Source organism: Dipodomys merriami, unplaced genomic scaffold (genome assembly GCF_024711535.1).
Source record: "Dipodomys merriami isolate MVZ:Mamm:240054 unplaced genomic scaffold, mDipMer1.0.p SCAF_29, whole genome shotgun sequence".
NCBI lineage: Eukaryota > Metazoa > Chordata > Mammalia > Rodentia > Heteromyidae > Dipodomys > Dipodomys merriami.
The window spans coordinates 661,115-687,748 of record NW_027204381.1 but is presented as its reverse complement, the minus strand read 5'-3'; the positions used below and the strand labels follow the sequence as shown (position 1 = coordinate 687,748).

At 41.1% G+C, this 26,634-nt stretch overlaps 1 protein-coding gene across 5 annotated transcripts in view; it reads left to right on the top strand.

The window, feature by feature from the left end:
• Window positions 1–538: 538 nt before the first annotated feature.
• Zc3h12c (zinc finger CCCH-type containing 12C) overlaps window positions 539–26,634 on the top strand; it is a 38,774-nt gene continuing 12,678 nt past the window's right edge. Inside the window, exons 1-3 of one of the 5 annotated variants that reach the window (XM_070038144.1) lie at window positions 1,019–1,066; window positions 18,110–18,186; window positions 24,591–25,342. In XM_070038144.1, the coding sequence (XP_069894245.1) occupies window positions 18,163–18,186; window positions 24,591–25,342 (776 nt within the window). In that variant the 5' untranslated portion in view covers window positions 1,019–1,066; window positions 18,110–18,162. Of the gene's footprint in view, window positions 851–1,018; window positions 1,067–1,765; window positions 1,801–15,432; window positions 15,495–18,109; window positions 18,187–24,590; window positions 25,343–26,634 lie in introns of those variants that run through there. The other 4 variants (XM_070038143.1, XM_070038145.1, XM_070038147.1 and 1 more) reach the window with 4 other exon arrangements.

Sequence of the window (26,634 nt, the reverse complement as noted above, 5' to 3'; positions counted from 1 at the left end):
AAATTCCCTTATTGGTCTTGCTTGGACAGGGTGTGGTGTGGTGTGGTGGTGTGGTTTTTGTCTTTTGTTTTTCCCTCGTGTGGGAATACTGATAATTAGTAAACAACCCCAGCACAGGCCCTGGCATGACAGCCCAGGATTCCCCTAAGTGCCTAAGGCCACGATCGGTCTTGTTGCCGGCTGGAGATGGGGCGGCTTTCCATCCCGGACGAAGCTGGGGGAGGTGGGGGGGGCGACGATCCGGACCCCTGGGCTGGGTGGGAGAGGGGACCAGGCCAGAGGGGCGGAGGCCCCAGCCCCTGCGGCGCGCGGGCAAAGCGCCGGACAGACAGACCGACCGACACACAGACAGCCGGACAAGTCGCGGCAGCTCCCCGCACCCCCTCTCCACGCCTCCCGGGTTTTCCCCGCGGCCCGGGGTTTCCTGTTTCAGTTCTCGGCGATCTCCAGCAGCAGGTGCTGGTTTGCCAAGCCCGGCTGGCTCCAGAGGCGGCGGCGGCGGCGGCGGCGGCGAGGCAGGCTCGGAGCACCGGGGAAGGAGGACGCGGGGCGGGTGCGAGCGCGGGGCTGCCGGGAGGACGGCGAGGGAGCCGGGGTCGCTGCCGCCCGCCCGGAGCCGAGGGTAGAAGGGGAGGAGCGGAGAGCCCCAGCCGGCGAGGCCCCCGGAGCGCGCGCGCGCGCGGCCCGGCTGGCGGGGCGGACGGCATGGGGACGCCTCCCGCTTGCCCCGCGCCCTAGCGGCGGCCGCGGCGGCCCTGGGCCGGGACGGGAGGCGGCCGCCGGCCCGAGGGCCCCGGGGCTGCGGCGGCGTCCGGAGCATGTCGTGATGGCTGCGGAGAAGACCTTGCAAGTAGGTTGGGCGGCCGGTCCCGGTGTGCGTGTGCGCGCGCGCGCCGGAGGGAGTTGTGCAAGCCGGGGGGGGGGGGGGGCGCGGGGAAGCGGGGCGCGGGGAGGGGGCGCGGCGCGGGGGGGTGGCCGTTGTCGCCCCTCGTCACCTCCCCCCCACCCCCGCGGCCCGCCGGAGCTTCCTGTGGCGGGACTGGCCATGCCGAGTAGCGGCCCCCAGGTTCGTCCTCGCGAAGGGCCGAGGCGGGTGGGGGGTCGAGATCCCACCGGACACGGGCAGGCCGCGCCCGGCCGCCAGCGGGCGAGTGGGAACCGGGAGCTCCAGGCCCTGCTCGGTCGGGGATCGGGCTCCCCGGAGGTCGAGGGGCCGAGCCCCCTGCCAGGTGGGCGGAGCGGCAGAGCCCGGCGCATCTTCCCCGCGGGCAGCGCCGTCCCCGCCGGCCTGGGGGACGAGGTGAGGCCGGCGTCCGCGGCCTAGGACACGGGCTGCGCCTTTTCCCGCCCGGTGGGGGGTGGGGGGTGGGGGGAGGAGGACACGGACGCCGAACATGGAGGCGCGGGCGCCCCGATGGAAACGGAACCTCTCCGCAGCCCCGAGCCTCGTGCGCTCCCGGGGCGAGGCGCCTCCCCGGCCGTTCGCTCGCATTCCCCAGCCCCGCCACCCGGATCCGCGGCCGGCGCTCACCAGAACCCCTGCGCCGCCGTCCCCCGCGCACCCCCCAGGCCCCGGCCAGGTCCCTTTTGCACGCTGCGTGCTTTGCAGCTCGGCACACGGTGCACTCGCCGCGGAGCGGTTGTTGCACACGTGAACTTGGGGGAGAAATGAAATCCCGCTTCCTTCCCGGAATTCTTCCGTTCTCTATTGTCTCCCGAAGTCCTGAGAAACGAAGGTAGCTGAGCTAGAGCGTTTTCCCGAGTGCTGGTGATTGCTGTGACCAGGGCTTCTCCTCCTGGGTAAGGGTGGACACTCGGGGTTCGTGCTCCTGAGTTTTGGGGATGGATGAAACACGAATCGAGATGTAGAGAAAGTTTTTCTATTGGTTGTAAGATTGTTGGAAGATCTCCAGGCCTATCAAGGCGCTTATTGATTGGCATCTTTTTTATTGGTGTTTTGTTTTGTTTTTGGTGTGTATGTGTGTGTGTGTGTGTGTGTGTGCAAGTGTAGCCATGGTAGAATAGATACGGAGATACTTGGGCATGAGTGGTGTATATTTAGAAGTTTGGGAAAGTTATTTGAGACATTGAGACATGCTACAAACATAGGTATGTATATTGGATTTTCCAAGATCTATAAATCCAGAGTCCAGCTGGATCTGAGTGGCACACCACTAATCCCAGCCGTCATAGGAAGCTCACAAGTTCAGGGTCAGCCTGGGATAAGATAGCAAGTGCCTATCTCCAGAGGGGAAAAAAAGGAAAGGGGGGGGGGGAGGGAAGAGAGACGTCCTAAATATAAATAAACTCAAATATATATTATATACATATAATATATATAATATATATATAATGTGCACACTGATGACTTATAAATCTCATAGGATAAGCCCAGGAACTTTTGGTTCCATTTTCTTTTTTCTCCTAGTTTTGCATGCTGATTTTTTTTGGGGGGTGTGTACAGTGTTACTTGAGTTTGAGCTAACACTTTTGGGTTTTGCTTGCTGAGCTGGCTGGCACTCTGTCACTGAAGCCACACCTCCTGGCCATCTCCTCTGCTGCCTAAGCAGAGATGGAGTTTTGCAGACTTTTCTGCTGTGGCTAGCTTTGTACCCTGATCCTCCAGGTCTCAGCCTCCTGAGTAGCTGGGATTACAGGTGTAAATTGATGATGGCCAGCTGCATGCTGATTTTAAGTTAATCTAAATCTGTCTACTTAATAGTACCATAAACATTGCAAAATGGCCTGTTTTGTTGTCTCTGAATCCTTAATTCAAAACAGTATTGGAATATTTTTACTAAAAGAATGAATTTTGCGGGGCTGGGAAGGTGGCTTAGCAGTAGAGTGCTTGAGGCCCTGGGTTCAATGCTTCAGCACCACAGAAGCAGAAAAAGCCGGAAGTGGCCCTGTGGCTGAAGTGGTAAAACGGTAGCCTTAAGCTGAAGAGCTGAGGGACAGTGCCCAGGCCCGGAGTTCAGACCCCAGGACCAACAATAACAACAACAAAAAGAGTGAATTTTGCTTTTCAAAGTAAGTCACAATTCTTCTTAAGATCCTGTCATCATATTAATAAGTATTGAGATGCCATTGGCTCAAGCCTGTAATCCTAGCTACTTAGAAGGCTGAAATCTGAAGTTGGAAAGTGAGACTCTTAGCTCCAATTAACAACCAAAAAGGCTAGAAGTGTATCTGTGGCTCAAGTGGTTGAACACTAGCCTTGAACACAATAGCTCAGTGCCCAGTCCCTGAGTTCAAGCTGTAGGACCAACACACAAAACCTTAAGTAATAGTATAAGTAAAATAAAATGAACCAGTTTGGTTTGGTTTTGCTTTTGTGTGTATGTGTGCTGGAGATTGAACCCATATTCAAGACACGCATGCCAGGTGATCCATCATTGATCGAAATGAACTTTGAAATAAAACAACAAAAAAAGATAAATATTTTTAACTTTCATCTAATAATGAAAGTCTAATGAAACTATTCTAAGCATAATCGAAAATATTAAAGGATAGGAAATAGAAAGTTGGACTGTTCACTGATAGTTTTCATTAGTCATTTCCTATTTCTAAATTTTAATTGCCAGAATAATAATAAAAAAATTCCTATGTTGTACTGTTGGATTCCCTGAAGCTATGTTGAAGTGGGTTCTAGCTGCCAAATTGGTCCCTCCACAGTTAATAGAAATTGTATCTTTTAAACATGTTTCTCATTCTACAACTGAGTTACCCTCTCCCATTCCCTAACCCCCGTCTCACAGACCACATGGCTTCTACATTTTTAACGCTTGCTGTTTTCATCAGGTTATACTTGTTTAGTGTTTTTCTTTTCCCTCCATAAACTTAGAACTCTTTCATCCGGCTTTGATGCAATCTTAAGGAAACTAGAGATGAAATAGGAAAAAAAAAATTTTTAACCTTTGTAGTCTCCGAATGTAAAGTTATAAACTTGAAACTAGTATTTTTCCATTCCCTTGGCAAATAATAATTTAGTATCAGTTTAAGGGCAGGCTGGGGTCCCTGGCTGCTAAGAACTGCTAGATAGGAACAGATAGAACATAATGTTCAGTGGCATGAACCAAACCAGTGGAGAGCGAGGAATTCAGATGGTGGGGATGATCTCTGGATAGCGGACTGAAGTAGCCAGAGTAGGGGAGAGCTATGCACGAATCCAGACAGTGGAGGAAAGCAGTGTTTGGGTCAGTATTGGAATCCGTAGCAGACCCAAGGAGTAGTGGATGTTTAAATAAAGTCTTGGGTTGAATGTAGCTAGTATTAGGGTTCCAATCTGCAATAAATAAGATAGCCAATGAATGAAAAACTTATTAACACAGGATTCCATGCTTCACCCTGAAATACTGAGTTGCTTGGGTGTGAACTCAAGTCTGTGAAATTTTTGAAAAAAAAAGGCTTCTTGTATTTTAAGTGTTAATGAAAGTGTCTCAGCACCTGCAACATTGGTCTGTGGTGAATAATGACAGAGGGAAAGTTCTAGCTAAGCTAAGTCTCTGTGAAGACCAATATTAAGCCCGGGCACTAGTTGGTGGCTCACAGTCTATGGTAATCTTAGTTACTCAGGAGGCTGAGATGTGATGACCATGGTTCCAAGCCAGCCCAGGCAGAAAACTCTATGAAACTCTTCTCTGCATTGAACCAGCAAAAAAGCTGGAGGAAGAGGTGCAACTCAAGTTGTAGAATGCCAGCCTTGAACAGAAAAAGCCAAGTTAGATTATGAGGCCCTTAGTTCAAGCCTCTATGAGTGCGAGTGCGCACATGCGCTCACACACACGCAATCAACATTAAGGTCTTTATTAGTCTGATGCGTACATCCTAATAGATTCACCTGTTATTGTGAGTTATAAATAATAGAATAGCGTCTTTCTAAAAAGATATATCACTTTCCTGTGTACGTTGAGTGGTGTGTCTTATAGGTTTTCCCCCATCTTTATATAATAATACACACTAGGGTTTTTGTGACATTAAAAATATTTCAAACCTTGTCTTTCTAACAGCATGTTTTTTAATCTGTTGGACATTTGTTCTTAATACTTTAATATCATAATGCTTTAGTTGAATATCATTAAACTTTGTTATCTGCACCTGTGTTTTCAAGGTGAATTTCTAGACATAATGGACAAAGAAAAAATAATATTTAAGGTTTTTACTGGTGAAGAAGCTTTTTGACCAGAAGATTATGCTGCTAGATGCACCTATTAACAAATAGAATCCTAATATCATTCCATATTAGCGTGATCTTTTTTTCTAATCAGCCAGCAAACAAGCCAGAAGTGGAACTGTGGTTCAAATGGTTGATCACTAGCCTGGAGTGGAAAAAGCTAAGGGACGGTGCTCAGGCCCTGAGTTCAAGCCCTAGTACCGGCACAGAATCAAACTACATCAATCTGTCAATCGATCGATTGATAAATATATAGATGAGCTAGCTAGTTAGCTAGCTCGATAGAGAGAGAGAGAGAGAGAGAGAGAGAGAGAGAGAGAGAGAGAGAGAGAGAGAGAGAGGAGAGAGAGAGAGAGAGAGTGAGAGATTAGATAGATAGATAGCTGATATAAATGGATGGATGATGGATGCATAGATGGATGGGTGTAGAAGTATTCAATTCTTTTAAACGCGGATTTTATATGTTCTGCTTTTCTACTTGACCCTTGACTTAGTTTCTAACTTAATTCCTGTTTAGAATTACCAAATATAAAGCTTTTCTATAAAACAAAGGCTACTTTTCTTGTTCCTAATATGTTAAATTTATATTTTAGGTTTTTCCAAGGGCTTTCCAATATATTACTTTATGTCTTTTAGGGTGAAGCTAAAATTAGTTTTTGTTCTTTATTCTTAGTCATCTGTACTCATTTCCTATTCAAAATTATGTAGGCTTAGTTTTATCCTTATGCTGTGATTTAGTCTGTTTCCCATCTTGGCTTTTACTTAGGGATTTATGGTTATTGTTTTGCACATTTATAGAGAACAGTTTTCTCAGATAATTGAGACTGTCTCCTTTTTGTTGACTTCCATGTTTTTAATGTTTATGTCATGGTTTTCCTTGGTGGCCCCAAGGTTCTTTGCGTATTTAGTACTTTCTGTAATCTTTCTGTAATTTAAGATGAGTAGTACAGATCTGAAAGACTTAAATTGTGCCCCAAATTATCTGTTTTTAAGTAAAGTGTGTATTTCTGGTTTTGCTCAGATGGAAAATTACCTTGAATAATGCAGAAATCATGGACATAAAGTGAATCAAAATTAGTACTATCATCTATAAGAAAAAACAGTTTTACAAGGGAGACGTGTTTTCTAAATGCATTCTTGTTATTTTGACTATTGTCTATTTGTTAAATACATTTTAAGTTTAATATTTTATCACATTGGTAAAATATGGAACACATGGACATAATACTGGAAAGATCACCTACAATTGTCACATAGAAATAACTGAAGATATTAATATTCTTATTTTCATTTTATCTTTTGAGCAATGCCAGGATTTGAGCTTGTCTTGCTCTTACTCAGCTCCTTGCCTGGCTTCCGTTCTACCACTTGACCCATGCCTCCAGCCTTCTTACTTTCATTTAAAATTAAGGATTTTGGCTAATATAAACATATCCTTTTGATAAAGCTATGGATTGTAGCCTTGTTTCTTTTTCTGAGAGTTTTCCTGTATCTTTGAGCTCTTTAAGAGGTTGTTTTTATTGGCTGAATGGCATTTACTCTATTCAGGTACTATAGATCATATTGGATATTTAGATTGTGACCAAACCAAGACAGAGAGGAGAGCCATAAAAACTTAGAGGTGACAAAAGAGATATTAGAGCTGATCACACAGGAATATAATGAATCCTTAAAGGCTTATTATTGTTGTTGTTGTTGTTGTCAGTTATGGGGCTTGAATTTGGAGCTTGGGTGCTGACCCTTGAGCTCTTTTGGGCAAGGCTAGCACTCTACCACTTTGAGCCACAGCACCACTTCTGGTTTTTGAGTGGTTAATTGGAGATAAGAGTCTCATGGAGACTTTTCTGTCCTGGTTGACTTCAGACCACGATCCTCAGATCTCAACCTCCTGAGTAGCTAGGATGACAGGCGTGAGCCATCAGCACCCAGCTTTTAAACGCCGGTTATTATACACAGCCATATACTGAGAAATTAGAAAGCCTCGTAGAAATGGGTAAATTTCTGGGATTGCAACCTCTTTTGTTTCTATTCCTTATAAACATTAAGATATGTGCTGAGATAATGGCCCATTATATTGAATATCTTATTAACACATTGACACCCATGCTAGAAAAGTTGCAGCAGTTTGTGTTTGTACCAGCAATGCAGGTGTGCTAGTTTCTATGTACACTCCACTGGCCTGGCTCACCTTCCACATGGCCTGGTTTGGTTAATTTAGTAGACAAGGAAGGGCATAGTGCTAAGAAACTTGTTTTGTAGAGCCAGAGACTGAATCTGCGTTCCTGTTATGATGCTTGCTGCTTATGTATGATCTTACTGATTTCCCTGCACCTCAGTTTCCTTGCCTACATAAAATGGTGATCATAATACCTGTTATGGTGGAGTAGAATGGGGACATTGATGGTGATATGTGTTAAGGTATGTATGTCCCAACTCTCATTATGTATTATGAACGATCAATATGTATCCTCATTGTATATAAATTGGACATCCCCTATTCCAAAATCAGAAACGCTCCAAGGTCCCAAAGGTCCAGTGCCAACATGACCACAAAGGGAAAATTCCACACTACAGATCTTTAATTTCTGCCATAAAGTTATTTGAAGTAGTGTATAAAAATTGTTTTAGGTCATGTGTATATAAAGTATATGAAACATAAGTGAATTTCATGTTTAGACTTGGATCTTGTACCCAAGATGTCTCTTGTCTACACAGATATTCAAGAAAAACCCCAAACATTTAAAAAAAATCCCAGCTGAGCGCTGATGGTTCATGCCTCTAATCCTAGCTACTCAAGATACAGATCTTAGGATCACAGTTCAAAGCCAGCCGGGGCAGAAAAATCCCCATGAGACTCTTTATCTCCAATTAAGCTCTGGAAGTGGCACTGTGACTCAAGTGGTAGATGGTAGAGTGCTAGCCTTGAACACAAAGAGGCTCAGGAACAGCACCCAGGCCCTGAGTTTAAGCCCCACAAATGACAAAAAATAATCCAAAAAAGTCTGATCCTATGCACTGGAATAAGGGATAGTTAGTCTATAATTTGAAAGCTGATAGTGGCTCAGGTGGGCATTGGATGTCTAAAATGCCTGTGGCTCTTTTCTAACACAGGTGTTGCCTGCTTATGTATACAAGTTCTGAAGCATAGTAGATCTGCATGTTTTAGGGGGTTTCTTTTCATTATCAAATCTCTAAATATCTTAAAAATTGTCAGTCTTTTTTTTTCAGTGTTTAGGGTTTGCTCTCACTTTTGATTGGACATACATACAGTCAATATAAAGCCAGGAAAGCTGAAATTTTATGGCTTTCATCCCTCTTCATAATTCTATCCTTGTCTCATTGGTGTAAATTTTTAAGACTCACTCTTTGCTCATTTGTGTCATTTCCATAAAAGTATGTGTGGTAGTCCTCATTGTGAGTGGTAAAGGGAGAGTTGACTCTTCACTCAGAGGAAGCTCTGGGATCAGGTACTTTAAGCCTTTCTTACTGATCCCCTTAGTAATCTCCATACAACACAACTGGAAAATTCCTGTCCTCCAAGAAACAAATTTCAGTAATTTACATCTTCCCCACAAATAGCAGTGCAATTGAAACTTTCCAAGACTGGTAGGCAAACCATGCTGTGATATCATCAAGGGCTCATTAAATGGTTTTTGTACTAAAATTCTAATTTAGCACGGTAAGTGATCAAGTGTAGCAAATACAGAGTATATAAACATTTTATCCACAAATCCAGATAAAGCCTCTTTTGTCCTTAACTTACTAAAATGTCACTCCCAGACTTTTCTCCATCCTCATCCAGAGTAGATCCATCCAAAGTTGTATTTCAAAATATAACTTATGAGCCAGGTGCCAATGGCTCATGCCTGTAATCCTAGCTACTCAGGAGGCTGAGATCTGAGGATCACGGTTCAAAGACAGCCCAAGCAGGAAAGTTTGTAAGACTCCTATCTCCAATAAACCACTAAGAAACCAGAAGTGTTTCTCTGGCTCAAGTGGTAGAGCACTAGCCTTGAGCTGAAGAGCTGAGGGACAGCGCCCAGGCCCAGAGTTCAAGCACCATGACCTACTGTATATATATATAGTATATATATAGTATATATATAGTATATATACTATATATATCACAGTGTATATATAGTATAGTATATATAATATATAATAGTATATATAGTGTATATACATAGTATATATAGTATATAGTATATATATACTATATATATATACATATATATATATATATATATATCACAGTGATAGCCACCTTTATATCTCCACACATAACTTCTTGTGTACTTCTGTCTGTGGACAGATCCATTTGGATTGCTACTAGTATCTGAAACTAAAATTACCTAAGAAAAAATTTTAAATCCCAAATCTACTTTTTTTTTCACAGTTTGGTAAGTGCTGCTACTCAACCCCCAAATGTAGACATCCTTGGTTTTCTCATGTCATCTTCCATAGTCAGATAGTCAGTGCAGCACAGGAACCTTTTAACTAGTACCTCTTTGAGCTCAATTAGCAAGGCTGTTTAATATTAGATCATCTGTTACCATGGAATGAAACCCTACTTGTCAGTATATATTATTATAATATGAATGTATTATGTAATTTGCTTGGGTTACATTTAGGATTTTCTGTATACATACTTTTTTAGGTTAGGTCCATCTGTTGGGTTGTGTCAACAGTTACGCTGTCCTAATAGAGTAGTTGGGATGCCATTCCATCTTCTCTAGTATCCTAGAATAATCTAGACATAGGTGTCGCTGGATGGATGCTTTTGAGGTTTTGCTAGAAATATCGTAGAACCTGTGGACACGGCATCCTTTGTTAGGAGTGGAATGGAGGATATAAATCTTTAATGAGTTTTTTATGTCTTCTATGGTTTTTCCTGCTTGCAACTTCTTAAGCCAACCTTGATTTCAAAGCCATAATGATTTTAAATGCCATAGAGATTTCTGAAGAATTGTTGCATTTAAGGAATTTTTTCCCATTTCATTGGACATTACATTTGTCACGTTTGTGGTATTCCCTGAACTTTTTGGTTTTCCTTTATAGAGACACTCATTTAGAACCAACTTTCCATTTTATTCCACAGTTTTTGTTTTGTCTTGATTTGGGTGCTGGGGGATTGAACCTAGAGATTTGTGAATCGTAAGCTACTCAATCAGTTTTGCTTTTATTAACCAGTTTGACTTTTAATTTTTGTTTCCTAATTTATTTCTGCTTTTGGTTTTTATTCACTGTCTGTCTTTATTGATAGACTGCCCCTAAGCTCTTTAAAGCCTCCCTTTGGGTTAAGACCATCAGCAGGGAAGAAGAAGCAGCTACTATTCTGAGTCAGATCCTGATCTTAGAAATAAGAAAGATCTTCTAGCTTCAGAGTATCAATGTGCTATGTTTAACGTGTGATTAAAAAAAAATCAGCAATCAACTGAGAAGCAAAAAAAAAAAAAAAGATTAATTTTGTGAATTGGGTTGAGATAGGAAATTTACTGTTGGCCTGGCTGGCAGGAAGCGTGCACAGGGTTGGCAGCTAGAGCTTAGCTTTGAGACTGCCCCGTGCTGGGCCAGCACCTGAGTAGAGACGAGGCAGGTGGAGAAAGTGATTTGGAACTCTTTAATTTGGCAAGTGTGCTACTGGGCGCTGAGTCTTGGGCCTGAGCAGTCCCCAAAATAAACAGGTCGATGGCAGGTGTTTATTTTCTACTTTACTCATAAATGAGCGCTTACCGTTTTTTTCTGTGCTTTTGGATCTGTTGGGTACTGACTCAATGGTATGGACCTAGTGTAAGTAGAACGGTCCAGTGTGGATTCTCAGGTTAGAATCCTGAAATACTTTTCATTTATGAGCCTGGAGCATTTGGAATTCTCGTGCCTCTCAATGTGTGATGGGCTCTTTAGTCTGGTGAATTCTTAAAAAGACAATCAGGATTACAATGAGTAAAACCTTTTTGATGAAACCTGCTGTTATTTACTTTAAAAAATGCTTTCTCAACTTTGATACATTTAAGTACCATATTTTTGCTTCCCAGTAGTCTTTCCCTCCCCACCACCAAACCAATGGATTAAGTATTTCTTCCAAGAGAGAGAAACAAGATGAGCTGATTCCTTAATTTCCACATGTTGTACAAGGCACATTTGTACACATACCCACACAGTAGCACATTCAGGAAGATCAATTGAAGGGATAAGGAAGGAGGCAAAGAGGCCAGGAGTGTACTAAGATTTTACATTTACAGAATGTATTATTTACTTGTTTGTTTATTTTCGTGCCGATATTGGGACTTCAAGTCACCCCAATAATGGGTTCAATTCAGGGCTTAGGCCTTATCTCTTAGCTTTTTCATTCAAGGCTGGTGCTCTCCTAGTTGAGCCATGCCTCTACTTCTGACTTTTTTTGGTCAGTCATGGGGCTTGAACTCTAGGCCTGGGTGCTGTCCCCAAACTCTTCAGCTCCAGGCTACCACTCTACCACTTGAGCCACAGCACCACTTTCAGCCTTTTCTGTTTATGTGGTGCTAAGGAATGGAACCCAGGGCCTCATGCATGAGAGGCAAGCACTCTACCTCTGAACCACCTTTCCAGCCCTTACTTCTGATTTTTTGTTTTTTTGCTCATTCATTGGAGTTAAGAGTCTCACAGACATTTTCTGCCCCAGATGGTTTTGAACTGGCCTCCTAAAAAAAAATCTCCTGAGTAACTAAGATTACAGGCATGAGCCACTGGTGACTGGCAAGAACAAGTCTTTTTTAGATACCAGCAACAGCTACTTGAAAAATTAAAATGGGAGAAGGAAAGCCTCCATTCACAGGAGTAAAAAACAAAAAGCAAAATATCAAGACAAGTTCAACAAGAATTGTATAAATATCCCATGAAGAAATCTAGGGAACTCTGTTGAAAGGAAAAGCACGCTTCAATAAATTAGCCTTGAATGAGTAATTTAATAAATCAGTAGTGCTTTTCAAGTTACTATAGCACAATATCTATCAAAGGCCCAATAGCTTTTTGGTTAAAAATTGTCAAAACAATTCGAAGATGCATCTGGAAGCCTGTACATGTAAAAATAGCCAGGATAAAGATAAGAAAATGATGGAAATGGAATGATAAAAGACTTGTGAATACAAGATACCCAATCAATTATGAATCTGCACAGGCAGATCATTTGTGGCACAGGCTCAGAAATAGAAAAAGATCACTGGGATAAAACTGGAAGCCCAAAGTTATAGGACATTAGAATAAAAGTCTTGGCACTTCTCTCTCAAAAGAGTAATACTGGCTACTCAGGAGGCCGAGATCCAATTATTGAGGCTTGGAGCCAACCCAGGTAGGAAAGTTATAGGATTCTTATTTCCAGTTAACCAGCAAAAAGAAAGAAGGAGAGCTGTAGTAGAGTGGTAGAATACTAGCCTTGAGCAAAAGAGCTAAGGTAAAAGATAGCACCCAGGCTCTGTATTCAAGCCTAGTACCGAGAGAAAAGAAACAACAAAAACCCATCTCAGTAGATGAATGGATCAAGAAAATGTGGTATATATACACAATGGAATTCTATGCCTCCATCAGAAAGAATGACATTGCTCCCACTTGTTAGGAAATGGAAAGACTTGGAAAAAATTATATTAAGAGAAGTAAGCCAGGCCCAAAGAAACATAGGTCACATGGTTTCCCTTATTTGCAATAACTTGTATATGTCTGAGACAAGCAGAAAGGGTCAGATAAGATGATGTTAAGCGAAATGAACCCCAAGATAAGGACACAAGTGGTTTTTTCTTTCTTGCTATTGTTTCTAACGTATTTATAAGGTACCATGTGATTTTTTTTGTTGCTTTGTATGTCCCTCCCCCATGGTATAACCCCTGTCTTCACTGTATTTGATGTTGGTATAATTTGTGGAGGGGAAGGGAAAAAATTGTTTAAATGGGGATACAGGTGGACCCATTGCAACAGTGAGATATACAAGATGCGATGTTGAAAACGAACTTTACAATTTGTGGGGGGGGGAAGGGGAGTGTAATTGTGGAGATGGGAGGGAAGGGATGGTAGGGGAAAAACAAAGGAGGAGGCAACAATGCTTGATAAGAAATGTACTCATTACCTTGCTCATGTAACTATTACCCCTCTGTACAGTATTTTCACAATAAAAAACTTATTTTAAAAAGCCCATCTTATAGTTTTCATCCAAAGTCATCTTTGTAACCTGTAACCTTACTACTAAAGATGGGAGGGGTTCATGGACCAACTGTGTGCACCTATGGACATGTTAAAATGTAGACTCATCACTACCCTGACCCTAAGTCAGAATCTTTAAGATCGTCCCAGTTTAAAACTTTGAGGAGGGCTGCCCTCGGGAGCTCTCTCTTGGCCTTCCTTTTTTGGCCTCTCCTTCAGATCCTCCTCCACTCACTAGGCACCAGTCACCCTGGCCACCTTGCTACTCCATGGGCATATCTTGCCAGTCTCAAGCCTTCTTACCTGTTTGTCTTAAATTTTGCTGCTGCCCGATCCCAAAATAAAAAAGACCTTAGGCAGAGTAATTTATAAAGACTAGAAACTTGTTGCTCATAAGTTTGGAGAGTCCAAAACAGAGGTGCCATGATAAGTCCAAATAGAGACAGGGGGACATTCCTCTTAGAGGACACTTTTTGCCATGACTACACAAGGTTGAAGAGGAATTTGGGTTGAGCCTCTTTTATTGGAGCTTTGATCCCATCACTAAGACTGCACACGGGCATCAGGCAGCAAGCCATGGGTCTTCATAGGCTCATTAATATTTAGGTGTCTACACAAGCCTTACACTAGCCAAGAAGCTTTCCTTAGTCAAAGTTTCTTCCTACCTCCTACCACCACCTGCCTGACATTCACTTATTATCATCTGCATTATCTCCCTTGCCCTACTTCCCCCTCCTCCGCTCCCCCCCACCCCAATGCTATGCCAGGACCACAGTGAGAGAAGGTGACTTCATTTATCCAGGCTATATTCTCAGGCTGATCCTCTACAATGCACTCATTTACGGAAAGGAAAGTAGCATTAACAACTACAGAGCAAAAGCAGGGCATTTTCTGCTGACCTGGCTCTGAAGAAGAAGCATACCACCATGATTTGTGGCTTAGTCTTTCACACTTCAAATTAGACTCAGAAGAGTAGTTTTACATGACATGTTTCATGACTCATTCGACTTCCTAAATGTCACTCGGATATTAATTTAGTGCCCAGTTGCTTTTCCTCTATCCTTTCACACTATGACTGGGAATTTACTTTCTTGGTTGGGTGGGCAGTTGGTTGACTTCTTTTTCATTCCTGTTTTTAACTAAAAGTAGTGACCGTTTTTGGTTTAGAATTTTTACTCTTTTTTTGTTTGTTTTGGCAAAGCTGAGGATTGAACTCAGGGCCTTGTACTTACCAGGCAAGTGCTCTTTCACTAAATCCCCAATTCCTGATTTTTTTTTTTTAGCCTTTTTAACCTTTGCATGCACAAATGAGAAAACTCGGGTCATATTGTTACTTCCTTGGTGCTTTTGTTAGGACCACCAGTGCTCATGGTAAGAGAGAGGTATTAGAAAGTCAACTTGAATCACCCCTAGCCAAGAGAATTGATTCCAAGTACTGGCTTCTTATCTCCCTTATTTCATATTCATTGCTTAGAAAACTGCAACAAGGCCCAAGGCTCAGATGTCAGACCCACACTTAGAATGGCAAATTTTAGTAAACACCAAAGCTGTACTAGTTTCCTTCCTTTTTTTTTTTCTTCCTTTTTTCCTTTCTTAAATGTGTGTGCATAGTGCTCAGGCATTTATTGCCATTCCCCCAAACAGAGCTTATTCCAGTTGTTTCTGTTTGCCCTGCAGGACAGTGGACCAGAGCCAAGTGACTTAAGAGAGCTGGACTGAGGTCCTCTGTCCACCTATAGAGGTTTTAATGTGCTTAACATGATCCACTATTAGCCCTGGAGATGCTGTAAATGCCACAGCAGGGTCTGATTAGCTAGTATAGATTGCTGCCTTTATTTATGTATTATTTACTATAGGTCAGCCTTGCTGGTGAGCTCTCTCTCATTCTTTGTCTTCCCAGGAACAGAAGAGGAGATTCTTCTTCTGCTGAATGAGAGCTGTGGAGTCTTAACTATAGACAGGGATAAGAGAAGGAGGAAAACCCAAAGTAAAGAACCTGTCTATTCATTCATATTAAGTAGTTCCCTTTGCCACATTCAAAAGAAAAAGAGGGTAGTATAGATTCATCAATACTGACCTCCGGGGCTCTTCCTGTGAACACCTCTGCTGTTGCATTTCCTTAGGTTCTGGTTGTGACTACATTTGCATGCAGGTATGCTATGCGTTTTCACTTTTCTATAACTTAAACTCATTAGTTGAGTTAGCAGAAGAATTTCAGTTTACTAGTTGTAGCCGTAGCCGCCGCCGCCCTCTCAGGGTTGATACTTGCTTTTTGGTGTTTTTTCTTCACCTTTTAAAAGAACTACCATGTAGAGGGCAGAAGGAGTTAATGCTGACTTTCTTCCTCTCTGTTCATTTGCTCAACCCAAAAGGGAGTTTGAATTCTGTGCCATTCACACTGTAATTCACCACAAACTATACTGTAGATGCTTTATCTTTCTTGGCTTAACTATTTCATTAATGCAGTAGCACTATAATACTTGGCTGGCAGGGTGGGGGGGCCGGGAGAATTAATCTTTGCTTCAGAATTTTTTTATTTGATAGTGGGGGGAAGGGGTGTGTTGCTGGTCCTAGAGCTTGAACTGAAGACGGGAGCTTTCCCTTAGCTTCTTTGTTCAAGATTGATGCTCTCCCACTTGAACCACAGCTCTTTTAACCAGCTTTTTTAAATAGTTAATTGGAGATAAGGGTCTCACAGACTTTCCTGCCTGGGCTAGCTTTAAAAAACCAAGATCCTCAGATCTCAGCTTCCCTAGTAGCTAGGATTACAAGCACTAGCCATTTGCACCAGGCCTGGTTGCTTTATAATTCTTTTGACATTCCGAAGCCAGTGATTATATTTACTTCAAAGCAGTTGACACAGATTTAAAATCATGGTAGCACTTTTGGAATCACATACTTGAGGAAAATATTAAGCTCTTTCAAGGAAAATGATCTAAAATATCATATCTTTTATTTTTCTTTTTAGCAACAGTACTTTTTAGGTTTTTAGAAAGCATAAGGAATGTTTTGGGCTGCAATGCTTGGTAAGAAATGTACGCATTATCCTGCCCATGTAATTGTAACTCCTCTGTACAGTATGTTCACAAATAAAATAAAATTAAATTTTAAAAAAAAGGAATGTTTTGGTGAGACAATTAAAAAGGAAAAATTTTCACCAGATAGACCAGATCATCCTCTTTTATTTTGTCCGTGGTAAAATCCAATTTGCATCTGAGTAAGCACACAAAAGCCATGGCCAGCAGTCTCAAAGTGGTATTACTTTCTCTTAAGGATTCATAATGATCCTAATTGTGAGTAATTCCTACTTGTGTATAAAAAAGAAATGACTTCAGATTGTTTGTGATGCTTTGTATCACTAGAGTTCCCTGTTAGGTGCTATGTTCCCATGCCAAAAATATATATATAGTTATAAATGATAAACCTGTATCAAAAACAAGCAGCTGTAGCCTATACTGGAATTTAATTACCCTGGAAGGAAGTGAGGGGAGAGAGGGAGAGAGTTATCCATCACATAAATAAGTAGTAGGGTGGATATTGGGTATGAATTGCCGTTTTCTTAGATGGACAGTAAGTACCCTTACAGTGCCTTACGGTGTTTCAGTTTGATTGAATTTCTTCAAAACCAGAGCCTACTCAAAATATAACCATGCAACCCTCACAAGCTAGTGATCCTAAAGTCTGAAACAGAAGAAAAGTCAGGTCTCTCACAAGCTTTTTCACCAAGGGGATTGTTTTTTGTATACTTTATACTCTTCTAAAAATAACTTTTTAAATGTTAACTCATCCTCAGCTGAAATTTGAATATTACATCTTTCAAAGTTTAGGAACTACAAATACATCTCACAAGTATGTTATATGTTAGCACAGAGTAAAAGGTTTTTTTGTTGTTGTTTATTTGTTTTTACTGTCAATGACACAGCTAATTAGTATTCTATAGTGAAAGCTTTTATAGGTAGATAGGATGGGCTGTTCTGATGATCTCAGCTTTTGTTTTATTGTTTTATTTAATTATGGCATGAATGTCTCTCCTGACACAAGCTGGATCAAACTTGTTTTACCTCTACATTTGTAATGAACCTACTTTAACAATCAGTTCTATTTATTCTGTTTGTTAGCCTATAAGCCTTTTAATAGTTCACAATTTTATCTCCACTGTCATTTTAAAAAAAATACAGATTTCCCACTATTACCGGGGAAATAGGTTGGCTCGAAACTTCTATCTCAATTGACCACAAACTCACTTATGAAAGAGACTGCTTGCAAGACTTAATTGCTACTTGGACATACTTCATTTTCTTTCTCAAACAAAAACTGCAAAGCTCATAGATCAGTGTGATAGCCTCAACTTTTTAAAAACATGCAACTTTTACTACTTTAAAATATAATTGATTTCTTTGTCTCATGCAATACAACCAGGAAAGGCCCAGGCTTGAGTCTGCCCAAGCCAGGTGTTTTCTTGTTGGCATAATGACTGCTCTCACTGAGCAGCTGCCTACTAGCAGGCTTTGTATGGCCTATTGTTGCTGCCCACCCGTAGTTAATACACATGCTGCCCGGGGCAGACCCCAGAATGACATCAACTTGCTTATCTTCGAATCCTGCAAACCTGACGCAGGGTGCTAAAGTTGTCTCAAGCATCTGCCCCGGCCAACTAATTGTGAGCTTCCTGGCCTATGATTGGTTATTCCTCTGCTCAGTAATAGGTTAAGCAAAGACATTGCCTGTCCATCTGTTCAGCCATTCATTGTTCTTCTCTGCCTGAAGGCTGCAGCTAAAATTGTGTTAAGGAGTTACTGCTGAAGCTGCTACAGAAACCAATGTCTTTGTATTTCCCTGCTAAGGTGAGTATCTATGCTACTTTAATGCCTTGCTAAATCCAATGTTCATCTGAAACTGTTAGATACAAAGTGCCTTGAATGAAAGCCCAGAAGTTATTACATAGTACTGGTAGACTAGAAAGTTCAGGGCTGAATATCTGTAAAGCAGAGATAGATTCTTCTCTTTTTTTTTTTTTTAAGTAGGCCAGAATTTTGCAAATTGAAGCCTACTGCTGGCTTCAGATATCGAGTTTCATCCTGTAGAGTTTAAAAGATGTTATAACAAAGTTGTGTTCAATAATAAATACGTTTAGCTTACCTTGTCCAATTCCTAGGTTTCCTGAGGTGTTACTGTCATGCCTGCTTGCTGTACAAAGATGGAACTATCTGGCAGACTTTTCCATTGTGTTAAAAGTCTAGCTTGGAGAGGTGGACAGAGAGCGCTAGGTGTTTTCAACTGCTAATTTTTTTTTAACAGGATCAGGAAGCATTCATAAAATTACTTTTATCAGCAATTTCAAATTCACGGACAGTTTCTCATTTCCCCTACCTGTTTTTCCCCCCATCTGCATCCATTTCAGATATTCGATTAGAGATGTTATTCCTATTGCTTTCAAGAGTTCTATAGTGAGGCATAGACAAAGACTTAGAAGAACAACAAGAGCAGAAAGGGTTAAAAAAAAAAGGTTTTCACTTCTACCACATGTCCTATTGTGCAAACATATGCATAAGTCTATTGAAAGTTTTCCGAAGATGGGCAGGCCACCAGTTGCTGGTCTACTGCAGTTCTAGTAAGACATCTGTTGCCCAGAACACTAACCAATCTGCTCAAAGGGACATCCTTCCTTTGTTAGTGAGGGGCATGCCGACAAGGGCACTCCCACAAATACAATGGTAATTAAAGACTCTGAGACTACAGCAGTAGGTATTCATTACATATTCATTATTTTATTCTCATTGTTCTCATAGTATCACCATTTGGGTAACTAGCAGAACTGACTTTCATGGCATTCTAGGCTTTATAGATAAATTGAGTTAACAAGGTTATGGTTTAATATTCCTGATTAATAGGAAACTTTTTTTTCTAGATTCTATTTCAAATGGCTAGATTGCAAGTGAATTATTATCTAAGCTATCTAAAGATAACTTTTAGAAAATCTCCCCACAAAACAGAAGAATTTCAGTATAAACAGTAAATTTCTAGTAAGTAATCATAAGTTCATAAAGCTGCATTCAGCCACCACAAAGTTTTGTGTGGTAGTTGTTTGGGATTGAATTAAAATAATTAGTTACACTTCATCATCTACAAAATCATCATGATTTAGTTTTTCATCAAACACTTTATTGTTTTAGATAGGTTTAAGCAAGGAAAGAATGAGTTTCTAGGGCAATAGCAGCAGTAATCTGAAGATCCGAACAAGTAGAAATCTATTTCAAATTCTTTTTATTTTTCTCCCTACACATTCTGTGTTCAGGAATATAGTTTATAAGGCCAGTTGTACTAGGTCCCTGATAAAAAGTTTTCACAGTGAAACCATACTTCTTGGAGTTTATGATAACTCTGGGATTATAAACTGCTCTATAAAACTTTGACAATGCTGCAGCTTTGTGAAATGAGGATGAGTATTGTTATTAGTAAATATTTAAGTTTAGGAAGACATTTACATATATATATATATATATTTGAATTTGAGTAAAGGCCTGAATAGTGCACTCTACACAATTCGTTGTTTAGAACTAAGGAAAAAAGTAATTTTTTTTCTTATGTGATATCACATTCTGAGATGTAATCAGAATTTTGGTTTTTTCCAAATTATATTGGTTATTTTTAAAGTACTAAGCAATGGTTAAAAAAAAATCATGCTGTCCTTTGTTCTAAAGTCTCTTAGGTTACTTGTAAATTTTACTCATTCTATCACATTGACAACGTTGGTAGTTTGTAAAAGTATTTAGGGTGGCATTTAATTTTTAAATATTTAGGTTGGCATTTAATTTTTACAGAACAATTTAAAAATATTGCCACACTAAATTTATCAGTGCCATGTGCGCCATGTTGAATCAACAACCTTTTACAATCTTTTACTTACAAGGGGGTAAGAGAGTGTTCTAAGAGACTAAAGTTTTCTTTTTTTTTTTTTTTTTTTTTTGCCGGTCTTGGGACTTGAACTCAGGGCCTGGTGCTGTCCTTGAACTTCTTTTTGCTCAAGGGTAGTGCTCTTCCATTTGAGCCACAGTCCCACTTCCAACCTTTTGTTAGTAGCTTTATTGGAAATAAGAGTTTCATGGACTTTCCTGCCCAGGCTGACTTCAAACTGTGATCCTCAGATCTCAGCCTCCTGAGTTGCTAGGATTACAGACTTGAGCCACTGGAGCCCAGCGAGATAAATTTTCACAACCAAATCTTTACCATTTGGGTTAATTCAAGTCAGGTTGCTTATAGGCTTAGAAATAGAACTCATTTGTCCTTGTTTGCACTATATATATATGTTGTAGTCGTTAGTTTTATAAGAACTGAATGTCATCTAACTGGTTTTTTAGTTGAGATAACTTTCTCTGAGCTAACCAGTGAAGTCTAGAGGAGAGGCCTGTCTATGGAAAAAAGCAGAGTCAGAAAGTTGTAAAGCAAAAAATTAGGTCACCTAACAGAATAGAGCGCTAATCTGAACAAACAAAACAAAACAAAAAAAACAAACTTACATTTGTTGTCCTTCACATTAAAAACAGCCTGACTTCGTAAACTTTAGTTTTTCTATTTGTCAGTCATGGGGCTTGAACTCAGGGACTGGATGCTGTCCCTGAGCTCATTCACTCAAGGCTAATGCTCTACCACTTTGAGCCATAGCACCAATTTGGGTTTCAGTTGATTAATTGGAGTTAAGAGTCCCATGGACTTTCCTGCCCAGCCTGGCTTCAAACTGTGATCCTCAGATCTCAGCCTTCTGAGTAGCTAGGATTACAGGCTTGAGCCACCAGCACCCAGCTTTGTAAAGTTTGTATTTAAGTGTTACAGAAAAGCTATATGAGTTATCACTAGTTTAAAAGTATGTGGTAGTCAACTATTAAGATGTGAAAGTTTGAAGTCATTTAATATGATCAAAACCAAAAACTGGAGATAGGGCTCACGTGGTTGAGTCCTAGCCTTGACTAAAAAAGCTAAGTGAGGGCTCTGAGTTTTCAAGCCCAGCACAAAACCAAACAAAAGCCACAAATCACTGATGGTCTCATTTTTCTTCCTATCACATCAGAGCCGTATACTAAAAGCATATATTAGAATAGATTTAGGTAAGTGCATTGATACCTTTGAAAACACTAAAGATAAAATAGAAAGACTTAAGTACTTTTTTAAGAGTACCTGATTTCCTGTTTAAAAATTAGCAAGATCTGCTTTTGTGTCTTTGAAAAGTGAAGAAAATTCACCTATCCCGAAACCAAAACATTTCATTCCTCTGTCCCTTCCCAGGTATAAATTACTAAGACATCCTGATGAATGAAAGATACAATCCCCCACCTCTCAAAAAAAAAAAAAAGCCACTACTGCTCAATATTAAAACAATATTTCCTAGTTCAATTCAGGGGTTTGGTCAGCAAGTTGTTATCGTGACGAATTATCTCACAAACAGCACTTACTGCAAAGCCCAAACTTTTTCAGAGATCAAAAATGTTGCCCATTAAATGCACTGGGTGCAGTCAGAGCAGATTGTGGGGTTTACTGAACAATGATGTCGGGGCTTCCAGATTGGTTTGGCAGCTACATTGTTCTCAGAGGGTAAACCAGACGCACTTAAGTCCCAGTTTCTTTTATAGGCTTTTGTTCATACCAAATTATTCTTTCACTGTGCTAGCATTCATGATGACATGTTAAAGGAGCTCAGCTTAGCAACCAGCCTCTCGTTGCCAAGGCAGCTCAACGTCCAATAGGTTTTTCCCTGTGTAAGAGACTTTTCCTGAGAGCTCTGAGAAGGCCACAGAGTGGATTTTTTTCTTTTAACTGCATCCCTTTATTAGGATGCTGTTGTGATCTCTGACTTGCATTTGGTGTTAGTATATTAGAGTTGTTAATAAATCACAGGGGGTACTGATATGCTTTTGAAAGCCCATCCTTAATTCTAAATAATTGGGCCTCACGCATATCCATATTAATAGAAAAATTGAAATGGATTCAGCTTCTGATAATGGAGCAGATGTACATAGAGAGCTCTTTTATGGAATACTTCTCTTTATCTGTCGTGCATGCAGAAACAAAAATCTGGTTCTCTTCAACATGAATGCATGCCATCTCAGAAGAACATTGATATTACAGTTATTTCTTTTCTCAGAGAATGAAGCCTGTAGAAACATGTAGGAGTTAGTTCTACACTGAGGAGCTTTGTTAAGTGTATTGTTGAAGATTTTTATCTTCTCTAGTATTTACAAATAAAATTTTATTTTGTTATAGAATAATATTTAGCTTTCATCAGTTTATCAGCTATGCTTTCAAACTTGTGTGTTCTCAGAAAGTCTACTGGTTGTTGGTTTGGGGTTTTTTTTTTTTTTGACATCTATGTAATAGCTCTTTCTTAGTGAATAGATTCTGTCTAAGAGCTTTAGAAGAAAGTATTTTCCCATTTTTCTTTCTTAAGTTATTTAAACAGGTGTTTTATGACATCTGCCAGAGGCTGGTTAATGTTACTTGGGTCAGATACTACTAGCATTGCCTTAATCATTAAGCCACTGATAGGTTTACAGTCCTTAGAGTAAACAACTTTATTTTTCTAGTCTGTCCCTGGCAGAGAAATACCAATAATTTTCAGTGGACTTGAAAGAAAAGAGAAAAACAACAAAATTATTTTTAGACAGTTAAATATACTTGTATAGACACACTGTGAGTTCATCTGATGCACTACAGACACGTTCTGTCGTAACATTCAAGAAACAGAAATAGCCTTGTTCATTTATCATACTTAGTTGTTTACTGTTGCTTGTATGTGAAACGCTTAATTTCTTTGCTTTCAGTAAATGGGCATAGGCTGGGGGAAAAAAACAATTTTTTTTATAGAATGAAATAGACCACAGTGTTCTTACCAACTGACTAAGAGAGCATCATGGTGAAAATCATCTTCTATTACCTAGTTAAGTATTCATAAAGCCCATACGTATTGGGGTAAGATTATACTCATCCCTAAGTGGGAGATAATTAACCAGCGCCACCCTATTGTAGCTTAGGCTGGCTTCAAGCTCACCATTCTTTTGCCTGAGCCTCTGTGTCTAAAATGACAGGGGTACTCATGCCTGGCCAAGGGATGCAATTATCTTTGTAATTATTTAATTTCTTGTTGGCTGTCTTTTTTTTTAATTTCAGAATATATGTTGTTTCAGTAGCTCTGTGTGTGTGTGTGTGTGTGTGTGTGTGTGTGTGTGTGTGTGTGTGTGTGTGTGTGTGTGTGTGTGTGTGTGTGTGTGTGTGTGTGTGTGTGTGTGTGTGTGTGTGTGTGTGTGTGTGTGTGTACTTGTGCTGGGTCTTCAACTGCGGGCCTTGCACTCTAGCTTGGCTTCATTACTCAAGGCAGGCACTCTACTCCTTGAATTCCACTTCTGGCTTTTTGTTAGTTCATTTGGAGATAAGAGCTCATGGACTTTTCTGGCTTCGAACCACAATCCTCAGATCTCAGCCTTCTGCTAAATTATTTTTGAAATTAATTGAGGTTGTTGCTAAGTTTCATCCAAATTAAGGATAACTTTTTTTTTCAACATGATAAAAGAATGTTTTCCTTTCAGCATGGCTTTCTTTCTCTTTAACCTAACTTTTTTCCCCAGGTTTTTATTAAACCTTTTAGGGAAAAGTGTATATAAACTGTCATGACATTTAAAACATGCTTTTTAAAAGCATAGTATTCCATGTGTCATCCTCAGAAATGTAAACAGGAAAATGTCTCTTGTAGAGATTGAGACACAACTGACCATGGGAAAGGCCTGGGTCTTGAACAAAACCTTCTTTTTTTTTTTTAATACGTAGTTTGCACTAGTGGCTCACACCTTGTAATCCTGGCTACTCAGGAGGCTGAAATCTTAGGATCGTGGTTCAAAGCCAGCTCAGGCAAGAGCATCTGTGAGACTCTTATCTCCAGTTAACCACTAGAAAACCAGAAATGGTGTTGTGGTTCAAGTGGTAGAGCGCTAGCCTTGAGCTGAAGAGTTCAGGGGCAGTGCCCAGGCCCAGAGTTCAAGCTCCACAACTGACCAAAAAAAAGGCAATTTCACTCCTTATTTAATGTTGCCTCAGAGAAATCTCATGGCCTTTCTCCTTTGAAACTTTCTCATGTGGAGGAACCTCGGGAAGGGTGTAGATAAACTACAAATTAGGCATCCAATGATCTGCCAGTTGTAGCTTCTCCATCGAGACACGAGTAGTCCGTGAGGTGACATTTTCAATATTTCCTGTCTTGCTCTAGGAATACGGGGTGCTCTGCCTTCAGGAATTCAGAAACAACAGCAAAGTCGAGTCGAGTCCATGTAACAGCTTCATGGGTCTGAAGGATCTCCTGGGGCATGACCTTGGCCATCTCTATGTGGAAAGCACTGACCCAAGTTCAAGTGCAGCAGCCCCTTGGCCAATGGTAGAAAAGACGGCGATGGATGGCATCCATGCTGGGGAGGAGGAGAGGGGGCGATCCGAAGAGCACGCGAGCTCTGGGGACTCTGAGGGAAGCACGCATTCTGATCATGAGCCTGAGCAGCAGAAGACCATTTCCGTAGAGCCGTGCGTACTCACCAAGGCTCACAGGCAGTTGTGCCGGTCCCCGTGCTTAGAGCCACACCTCCTCAAACGCAGTGAGATTTTGCAAGACTTCAAACCGGAGGATGCCCAGACTCCATCCAAGGAAGTGAAGAAACCCCCAGATGTCGTTCGAGAATACCAAACGAAACTGGAGTTTGCACTGAAGTTAGGTTATTCCGAAGAACAGGTTCAACTTGTGCTCAACAAACTTGGTACCGATGCTTTAATCAATGATATTTTGGGAGAACTCGTCAAGCTTGGAAATAAAAGCGAGACAGATCAGACCGTGAGTCCAATGAATAGTGTCATGCGGGAAGTGTCATCTCTAGAGTCCCAGAGGTCCGAGTCACCCATGCAGGAGATTGTGGCGGATGATGGTGAAAATCTGAGGCCCATCGTTATTGATGGCAGCAATGTAGCAATGAGGTAAGTGAAGGGGGGAAAAATCTTGACTGTGACCATTATTACTAAAACGATCTTTAAACATTGTTTCCAATCTGGTGACTTCTAAGTCTACACTCTTTGAAAAACTTGTGTGATCTGTCCAGATCTCACGAGCCCTCCAGTGCCAAGCTAGAGAATATCAGCCTGGCTTTGCAATCTGAGACCTTAACAAGGGGTTTTGAGGAGAGAGGTCTGTCAGGACAGGAGGTGATTACTTGGCAGTGATGAACAGAAGGCTGGAACTCATCTGACAGGCAAACGACCCTTTCCCTCTTCCGTGGAGGAGAGGGGTCCTTACTTCACTGGGATCCAGAGCTATGAAAGAGCACATGACTTTGAGAAGTCTTTCGCAAGAAGATGGTTCCCAATAATGTAGAACTACCTGATTGCCTTCGTGATAAGTCCCAAAGTGATGAAATTGACAAGGAGATGGTAGTAATGTGAGTCCTAGATCCTTGAGCACAATGACCGAGGGATTTCTTAACAGCACAACTTCAGTGTCTGCCGCTGAAGAGGCTAATCCAGTGGTACTATAGTAAAGGCCACATATCCCAGCTCTTTCCCGATATCTTCAGGAAGGTGTAGAAAATGGTGGGATGGGAAATGGTCATATTAGGAAAATTCTCAGTGCTAGAAAACCCATAAGATGTAAAAATATTATCAGACCCCCAAAGGAGGAAGACTTCAAGGAGAGAATGCCCTGCCTTATGCTAGGAAAAGAAAAATTTCAGAAGACTTGACAGTCAGGCAGTGGCCGTCTTCAAGAATGCTGTTTGGTATTGAAGATGGACGCCAAGATGCTGTGTGATGAATGAAGGGACCAGTCTAGACTGTTGTTCTGAAGGGAAAGGAAGGACCAGAGGAAGAATTGAGTGACGTTTTTATTTGTCTGTCTGTTTTAACAAAACTGCAGAAACAGAACAGATGAGGAAAAAGAATAAGAAAGCAGTACTGCCAGGCACTGGCAGTTCACACCTGTGATCCTAGCTACCCTGGAGACTGAGATATGAGGATTACAGTTCAAAGCTAGCCCAAACAGAAAAGCTCACAAGGCTCACCTCCAATTAACTACCAACAAATCCGGAAGTGGAAGTGTGGCTCGAGTCAGAGCACTAGCCTTGAGTAAAAAAGCTAAGGGACGGTGCCCAGGACCTGAATTCAAGCCCTATTAGTGGCAAAAAGGAAGAAAGGAAAGGAGGGAAGGGAGAGGAGGGGAGGGGAAAGAAGTACTGTGGGAGAAGTCTCTAATTTTTGAAGCTACACTATGAAGGAAG